The sequence below is a fragment of the Urocitellus parryii genome, chromosome 1 (assembly GCF_045843805.1).
Source record: "Urocitellus parryii isolate mUroPar1 chromosome 1, mUroPar1.hap1, whole genome shotgun sequence".
NCBI lineage: Eukaryota > Metazoa > Chordata > Mammalia > Rodentia > Sciuridae > Urocitellus > Urocitellus parryii.
The window spans coordinates 60029804-60039450 of record NC_135531.1 but is presented as its reverse complement, the minus strand read 5'-3'; the positions used below and the strand labels follow the sequence as shown (position 1 = coordinate 60039450).

Genomic DNA, 9647 nt, shown 5'->3' with positions numbered 1-9647 from the left:
CAACCCGGAGGCAGTGATCATGTGTACACGAACACAGACAGTACCTACCAGGGTCAGAGTTGAACATACGCAGCCCCATCAGTATCGCTGTGCTCAGTGCCAGTGCTTAACTAAGGCCCATGGGCCAGGCCCAATCTGCTATCTAGGTCCTCTGTGCTGGCGGGAGCTGTGGTGCCAGCACCTGACAAGAGCAATGAGTCACTGTCAACATAAAAAGTGACCATGAACAACACAGGCTTCTCCTAGCACAAAGAGCGTGTATCTGTATAGAGTATGTGTGTCTCCTTGTGAGGATCTTCCAGAATAGGTACAAAAACCTGAGTCAGCATCATGATTACAGGTATCCTGACCTCCACCTCAATGAGTCTGAAGCCAGGGACAGAAATATTTGTGGAGTCCCTGGGAGGGGGGTCCTGGTAAACACAGAAATGGATGAGGGTTATCAGAGCCCAGTGAATCCTTCTCAATCCTGGCTGTGCATACCCCACTCAGGGTAATCTGGAAATGACCAGAGCAAAGGCTCCATTCCCAACCAATTAAATCAGAATCCTGGGATAGGGCATTGAGACCCTGGCATTAGTATTTTTTAAAATGCTCTTCCAGATGTGCATTGAGAACATAGCCCAGGTCTTCCTTATAGTGATTAACTGATGATTGTTCTAATACCCTGAATAAGTCAGAACTTGTTTCAGGGAGAATTCCCCACCCACTCCCTACCTCCAGCACTGGGGAGAGGTCTACTGCTCACTGCCAACGTCTCCCTGTAGCTTTTTTATGGGGCATGGGACCACAGAGCAATGGTCTCTAGAAGGGAGCTGTGCTTGGGACACCAGAGGTTAGTCTGAGGAAACGGGACCCCCTGAGCATTGTCCAGTCATCTGCAAATATGTTTCAAATGCCCCATCTGATGAGCCAAAGCAGGACAAAAGATCCAGAAGGAATTTAAACATGGCTGATTTTCCCTTCATCAAAACTACTCATCTTTTTCTGAAGTTTCATCTTTTATCTATAGCAACTACTTGAGAATATCCTTTTCAAAAGCTCACCCTTCTGTGTTATTTCTGGTTTTCTGATTATTTAACAAAGTCTATTTTTATATATACAGCTATATATTTCTGGAAAAATATTATCACTTTCATGAACTCGACTAGAGAGTTATTAATAAGGTAACTCATCAAGCACCATAGTTTTGCAACTAGAAGGAAATTTACCATGTATTACATATTAGTAAAAGAAAAACAGAATTTCTGAAAGCACCTCAGGTTCAGCTTACAATTAGAAATCTAAAAGAATATGCATAGTTCGTTACAGGGGTGATGCATAAAATAACAGTGAACACCCTGCATGCATGCTAAAATTATGAAGGACCCAAGAAATGACCTGGGAAGCATTTACACTACCTAGGCTGGCTCATTTAGTCTGAGCCATTTGTAAGGACTGGCATCGCCAGTCAGTCCCTAGCAAATGACAGTTCATGCAGAAAGCTATATTTGAACTGCCTACTTCTCATTTTCCAAATGTAATTTTAAAGCTGTCCACTTAGATACCCAAAAGCACTGCTTGTTTTTCCATTTTCCTCTCCAGTAATTCTTTTAAACTCTCATCTCTGTGCTTGAAGTATAAGTAATCAGAAAAAGAGGGGCCCCGCCGGGAGCTCTGGAAAACTCTGAGGCTGAGACGCTCGTCTCTGCGGGCACAATCTCGCTCCTGAACACCTTCTGCCTCATGGTGGTCCTTGCTCCTCTCCTCCTCTTCTTCTTTGGGCACATCCTCCTTCTCCTCCTTGCAGTTGTCCTCTGGCCCCTCGGGGGCCTGCTCGGGCTTGGTGGACAGATCCTGGGGTGCACCAAGCTGCTGGCTTTGGGGGGCCAGGCCAGGGCTGTAGGGTTCCACCTCATAGCAATTGTCTTCGTCCTCCTCCTCATGGCAGGGGCTGCCCCCGGCACTTTCCCCATCCAACTGGAACATGGGCCCCTTTACCCCACGCTTCTGGGAGAGGTCAAAAGGCTCCTCCTGCTCCAAACTCCTCAGGACACCAGCTGACTGTGCCAAGGTGATTCTTCCTCTTCCCAAACCTGTGAGAGCAGAGTGAGAATTCATGCACACATGAAGAACAATGGAAATGGAGCCTTGAGTGTATGCGGAAGGGTAACCCAGGGCCATTTAACCTGTTCTGATTGTAAATATAGACACTTCCCAGTAAGAAGGTAGACAAGGGAGGCTTGTCAGACAGTATCTAAATCAGTGTAACCCTGTTAAGGTGAACTTGGCAACAGGCACCAAAAGCTTTAAAAATAAGCCTTGACTTAGCAGGACACTACTGAGAATTTATTTTATTTTATTTTTTAAATATTTATTTATTTATTAGTTATTGGCGGACACAACATCTTTGTATGTGGTGCTGGAGGATCGAACCTGGGCCACACACATGCAAGGCGAGCGTGCTACCGCCACATCCCCAGCCCACTACTGAGAATTTAAATGATTAAAAAATAGGCAGGCAGGAGCACAGAATGTATGTATAAATATGCTCATCACCACGCTTTTTATTATAGTGAAACTGTGAGGACAATTTTGGTATTCAAGTTTTGGTTCAACACATAACAGTACATCCACACAATGAACTATGTGTAGGTGTTATGTGTTATAAAGACCCATTAACCACCATAAAATGTATTCTGTACTTAAAGTTGAAAAATATGCACATATATTTATAGTGTAGACATGATTCATTTTCTCTTTCTGTAAAAAAAAAAAATTTCTAGAAGAATGTATGCCCATATCTCAAACCTGATGAACTCTGAGATGATTATTACATTTTTCTTTCCATTTCCAAAGTATGTATTATTTTATTTTACACACGCCCCACACACATACACACTCTACTGTAAGGAAAAAGATAAGCAACAATAAAGATATTCTCATCTTGAAAAAATACAAAGAGAAATCACTTGGGGCTGAGATATCCACTAGAAGACCATGGCCCCTGTGCCTAGTAGTGAGGCTATCTGAGGAGCACACTAAGCCCTTGTGTCTGACCATCAGTGTCCCCATGCTAGGCATGCAATTGGAAAGGATGGCATTTCCAGTTTCAGTTTGGGACCCTATAGGAAAGGGCTTGGCTGTGCCCAACAGACATGGGATGGATAGTGTTCATTCGTCCCTTCTTTACAGGTCTGTGGTGACTCCACAGTCAACCAGGACTGTAAAGAGGAGGAACAGGAAGGGAGGGGTCTGGGACGCAGCCAGGCAGGCTTCAGGGTGGGAACATAAAACAGATGGGTAGGGCCCCAAGGTCCAATGTTGAGTACTTTATGGTACCAGGCACTGCTGCTGTCTGTATCTTTAATCTTGCCAGGGGACAGGGAGGATCTTCTAATGACTTTTGAGTCATTTAAAAACCAGAATGGAAAAAAAATGCTAACATTCTTTGTAGATGAAAACACTAGAATCGTTGAAAGTCTGTAAAATTTTTCAAAGCAACCCTGTGATACACAGTAATGCTTCTCTTCTTTCCCCCAGAGTGACAGAGCTGGTCGAAGCCTGCCAGGATATGAACATGGGTATGTGGCAGGCAGTGGGGCCCAGATCAGGCTGTCAGCCAGAGGACCACCTCCTCGTTACCTTGGCTATCTCCCCCCTCAAGCAAGGGGACAAACTTTGCCTCTTCTGGAAAAATCCAGGCCTACCTTTGGAAGTGGCTCAGGTAACTACAGAGTCAATGAATCATTCAGGAGAGTAATTGCTTTAAAAAAAAAAAAAGAATTTTTTCAAGGCCTTTAAAAGCTTAAACTCCAGCCCTTTTTTGTGATGACCAAGTTCCCTGGCATCCAGGAGTCACCATAGAGTAAGGGGATGCAGTGAAATGCCTAAAAGTGACAATCATTTTGAACATGCTGTGTATGCAGGAGTGTGTCTTAATTATGAATCTGTGCTGACATCACTGTCTTTGTAAGCAGCAAACACAAACAGATTGCCCTAGGTTTTTGCCTAAGGTAGTGAGCCTGGGCTTAATTCAGAAATTCTTTGGTTGGAAGTCCACTTCCACCTTCAGACCTGCTGTCTGACCTCAGCAGTTTATATAACACCTCTAGGCTTGATCTCCTCTTACCTAAAATGAGAATAACCCAATCTCTTTCATGAATTGGTAGGAGTAGGCAAGAATGCCCTGAAGTGTCTTGCCCTGTGCTTTGATCACATTAGTGGTCAAAAATCAGTTCATATGATTTTGTAAATTACATGTATCACTGTCATCTCTCCCCCAACACAGACCTCCTAAAGGGCGGAGGTGGCCTTGTTCCTAAGGATCTGCCACGGCATGCAGCTCACTGCTGTTGGACAGAGGTGCGTTTATTGCTGTTTATGAAGGACTGGTTGATTAGGTGACTAAGAAGCAAGTCTGATGAAGGCAGTAGATCCAGAACACAAACTTGACTGCTAAGGGCCCTGGGGATGCCAAGGGAAAGGAGGCGAGAACTTCATCAGCTCAGTTAAGACTCAGTTCGGGGTGAGAGACATAAACTCCTGCCCTGCCTCGGGGGCAATCAGCAGGAAACCAGAAGGAGGGTGAACAGGGAGGAGGGGGCTGCTACAAACCCAATTCTGCTTGCAGCAGAACATGCAAACCTGTTTTTTTTTCAAAAGAAAAGGAAAATCACATGCTCTTTAACAGAAGTGGACACAATAAAGACCCTCGAGTCAGAAGGGTCTGCATTCAAATCCTAACTTGGCCACTTTTCAGATAGGCAACTTGGGAAGCCTCATTTTCCCCATCTGCAAAAAGATATAGAAGTTCTTCCAGCCTGGAAGAGCTATGAAGATTTAAGGAGATAAGGCACCTGAGGGAACGTCTGGAACAAAGGAACCAAGACCTGAGCCAACTGGCATATTGTTTTGCTCTAAATTTACTCTGTGATTCTCTGTTATTTATGTCCTTCCCACATTAATTATTACATTTCTTCTAGTAGCATTCTAAGTCTTGAAAAGTCACAGTCCTTTTTTTTTTTTGACAAGAATAACCACCCCCAAAGTAATACCCCAAAGTTAAAAACAAATTCCACACCCATCTGCTGCCCACTGGACCTGGCAGCGTGGGGCTTCCTGCAGTGATACCTTGAGAATGAAGTCCCCGCTCCATCACTCCATGCTTGACTTTCATGTGACGTGTCAGGTTCCCCTTCAGGGTGAATTTGCTGGGGCAGTAGAGGCACTTGAAGGGCTTGCTGTCTGAGTGCAGGTGCATGTGGCCCATTAGGTTGTGCATCCGGTTGAATTCCTTCCCACAAAGCTGTTGGAGACAGAGAGGAGAACACAGTTATCCTGCCAGAGAGAACCCACATCAGGCCCTTGGAGAATGGACATGTGGCAGCTCACAACCACTTTACTCTGCTTGGATCTTGGCATTTCAAAGATCTGTGATTACAAGGAAAATGGCCCCTTGGACATCAGGGAGGGGTTGGATTCTGCCCAGCCTCAGAGGTGGAGCACAGAAGAATGGATTCATGAGACATCTGTTGCTGGTGTCCAGGGATTTCTGAATTCAAGGTGAAAAATTGTAAAGCTGTTTTGGATGCAACCTTTGGAAAAGGAGAAGAGCTGAACTGAAAGAGCGGTTGCTGGAAGCTTGTTTAATTACAAGAATGCAGTGATGTGTTTGATATTTAGGGGGTGTTCACAATATGAAGGCATTGCTCTAAGTCTGTCAAGGAATATCTTACTTAATTCCCACATCAATCTTATGAGATGGATGCTATCATCACCCCTATTCAACAGATGGGAAAACTAGGGGCTTAGGTCATTTGCCTAAGGCTCACAGCTAGTGGGTGCTGGAACTGAGCTAAGGAACTCAGGCCATCAGACCCCAGGGCCAGCAGGGTTCACACTACATCCCTCACAACATAGCTCTTTTATAAGACTGTACCAGACAATGCATTTTTAATTTACTAATTATTAGAATGCATTTCAAGGTTTAAAGAAACAATAAGATATCTAAGAAAAAGATGTGTCTGTTCTTGGGGTAGGCATTTGAAGATGTAAGAATATTATCTCAGGTCTACAAAAACATGGGTTATTCATTTCTTTTTCAACATTTCTCTCTATTTCCATCCAAGTGCCGGTACGTGGAGACACAACAGTGGTTCTCACACTTCCTCTGGAAGAGTAGAACCTTCCTTCCAAACGCATGGATGGGCAAGCAGAAAGTTTAGAACAGCCCTGGGGTTATTTGCCTGTCCCCATGCCTTAGTAGAGCAGGGTTTTAGAAACTCCAGCCCTTCCTTGGCTGTCCTGTTAGGGATGCAAGGGAGCATTTCTCTGTTTGCACTTGGACTAGAGTGTTAATGAAGGAGCAATCTCCTCCCACCTCCCCACATAGTCACAGAGAGGACTAGAGGTATGGCACCCTCTGGGGCTGAGAGAGCAGTGTCCTTTTTCACTGAGACCCTTTTATGAACACTGTTGGAGATTCAGATTGAATTTTTATTAATGTAGGCAACATTTTTTTCAGGGAAGTGAGAGTTGAGTTGACTCTGGAGGAATGTTCAGACCTAACAAATGATGACTTCAGAAGGTTGGCCTAAAAGAACACTGGGTGGTAAGAGTCAGCCAGTCTAGGATTATGCATTTGTCACAGAATCCACGTATGGATTATGAATGGCTGGTTTTGTATTTTTGGATAATTAGTACTTGGGGATTTTAAATACTTTTCCCTTTGCTTCCACACTAGCAAAACCGAATTTGGCAACCTGTATGGGTTTCCAAGCTGTGCACCACCTTCATTTGAAAATAATGATCCCCCTGGAGAAAAGGATGAGAGGATTGGCCTAATTCCAACATCCTCAAGAGAAGTAATATATGTATGGACACATCTTTTCTTTTATTCTCTATAGAGATAGTTAATTAAGATATTTCATTCTATGGCTCAATTTCACACGTGTATAAAAGTTTTGGTACAGTTATCAGCTTAGGTTACCTACTTCTCTATTATGGCTAAAGAAATAAAGTTTCAAGATTCTACATTAAGTATTTCCAGTTGTGATCATTTTTAGAAAAGGCATACCTCCTTTGGTTTGTAGAATGCTTCCTGATTATTTGGAGTGATATTGCTGTTTGCAATTCCTAAGTGTGACCAGTACTTGGCTCGATAGTTATTTCAGCTGTGTTCTCACCTAGGAGACTGCAATATCCATGAAGGCTCTGCCTGCGTTTTATTGTATTCCTGTCTAGGATAAGCTTGATGCATGCTAGGTTCTCAGAGAGAATGTGTTGAGGGAAGGAGTGGGCACCTGGCCCCAGAAAATTACAGAAGAAACAGCCTGATGTGGTGAAGCACACACAAGTGCAGAAGAGGAGCTGAAAGCTATAAGGGCAATTAGGCTTCCGCACAAGTCCAGCTTGGGTGGAGTCTCTAGGCCAGACAGACATCCTTGCAAAGGATGGGTGCCTTCTTGCACTTGACTCCCATGATGGGAGGAATTCCTCTGTGTTTGCTGAGGTAGTAGAGGCTGGACTGACCTGATGGGGTTTTGTAAAGGCGATGGAATTTTAGCCTTTACCTTGAAGAATGTGCAGTGTCTTTTGTTTTTATTTGACCCATAAATAAATTCTCTTCATTAGATTACTTTTAGACACTCCAGTCAAACTTACAGCACCAGGAACAGGAACTATCACTTTTGTGATAATGATGAATTGCATGTTGCTGTCAGACCTGCTGGGACATGGGAGTCAGGGCAGACCCTGCAATTCACCTGCCCCTATCATTTCCCCTCCCCCACTCCAAATTCGGAGGTGTGCTCATCAGAGTGGCTGCCTCTAGGCATCCTCCACATTCTGCATCAGCCTCAGATAAGCTTCTTTTTATGATCCTTTACTAGTGTATTTTTTTTCCTACAATGTATTTCTAGCTCAATTCATTCAGTACTGAACTTCTTGGAACATTTTAGCGGCACATGGGGACATTAAGATGTTAAAATGGTATTGTCAATATCATTTTATATATATTATCAAGACCTGTGGCCTCGGGGTAAGTCCATTGTGGGACATGACTGGTCAGCTATATCATGTGTGATTGGTAAAGGAGAATGATTTTTGTACTATTGGTAAAATTTACTTTTGATATTCTAAATTTATCCTGCATGGTTATGTTAGCCTATTGGACACACCAATGGAGAGCTTTCCCAGGACTAATGGAGGTACACCAACTCTGAAAGGTGTTTGGGGCCCTAGACAGAGTCCCCGGTAATCTCCAATGCAAGGGTCAGCTCCCTTTTCTATGTAACCAATTTCTCTATCAAGCACAGGACTATACACCTAGTACCCTCAATGAGTAGCTAAATATTTGGTCATGAGAATAAATAACCAAGTCAGGAAAATATCATTACCCCATGCAAACTTCTGAAAGCAGCCATTACCAGTTCTCTTCCTCTCCCCACTAAACCTAGACACATTAGTTAGGAAAATACAGTCCTCCCTAGCAGGAGGATGGAGCCAATTAACTCAGGGCCTAAGGCACCTGAGCTCCATTCACATCTCAGCAGTAGTTGCTTAGATTCATCCTCTCAGCCTCTGACCCTTCCAAAAGCCCTTGGGGCCCTGTCCAGAACCAAAGGCCTCTTCATCTTTCTCAGAAGATTATCCTCATATGACATAGCACACAAGAGCACAGAGTTATTTTATGTCTTTGAAATCCAGGGAGAGAGACTTCAGACTGTTAGTGAAGAGGGGGCCAGCTAAGGATCGCACCCTGGGATGACGTCTGAGATGGCAGATCCAAGCAGAAGCACTTCAGTCAGGAGGGAAACTGGCCTGGGAGAAGAAGAGTGACTGGGAAGAAACAACAAAACTCGTTTCTTCTCTGGATAAAAGCAGCCACTTAGATTAAGTCCCCTTTAAGTCATGAGCTGTGCAGCTAAGAGCTTACCCAAGTTAGGGCTTGCTGAATCATCTCCTACCATGGTCTGCAGAGCTTAAAACAAGGTATACAGGTGCAGGAAGCTGATGGAGGGGTGAGGGCAAAGCTTTCATCTTTTCAGAATCGTCTCAACCACAGTGCCTTTTGCCTGAATCCTCTCTAATGAGCAGCATCAATGTGCCTCTGACTTTAAATCCCAGATTCTCCACCTACCCACTTTTTAAGAAGGAAGTGGACCTCAAAATCTAATTAAAAAAATAGAAGCAGCTGGGCCTGGTGGTTCACTCCTGTCGTCTCAGTAGCTTGGGAGGTGGAGGCAGGAGGATCACAAGTTCAAAGTCAGCCTCAGAAAAATCGAAGAACGAAGCAAGTCAGTGAGACCCTGTCTCTAAGTAAAGTACAAAATAGGGCTGAGGATGTGGCTCAGCTGGTCAAGTGTCCCTGAGTTCAATCCCTGGTACCCCACCACCAACCACCCCTCCAAAAAGAAAGCATTTTTAACTATACTTTAAAAATAGGTTGCCTGGATCATAAGGTTTTTCAATGACAGTGTAGACAGGTATAGTGGGAACCCAGAACAGAGAACTTGCTTTGTCTTCTCTTCTGTATAATGTTGATGACAGGTAGTTTCTTACGAAGGATGTTGGGAGGATCAAATGACATAATTCTTGCAAAGTGCTTGGCAAACAGCAAAAGCTCAGTAAATATTAGCTCTTATTACTATCATTATGGAGTGCAC

The 9647-nt window shown here is 43.9% G+C and overlaps 1 protein-coding gene across 1 annotated transcript in view; it reads right to left on the bottom strand.

The window, feature by feature from the left end:
* Positions 1-1045: 1045 nt before the first annotated feature.
* Positions 1046-9647, bottom strand: part of Znf366 (zinc finger protein 366) — a 62992-nt gene continuing 54390 nt past the window's right edge. The window contains exons 4-5 of the mRNA XM_026393261.2: positions 5113-5287; positions 1046-2075 (exon numbers count right to left, since the gene is read on the bottom strand). Coding sequence (XP_026249046.2) covers positions 1540-2075; positions 5113-5287 — 711 coding nt within the window. The 3' untranslated portion in view covers positions 1046-1539. The remainder of the gene's footprint in view (positions 2076-5112; positions 5288-9647) is intronic.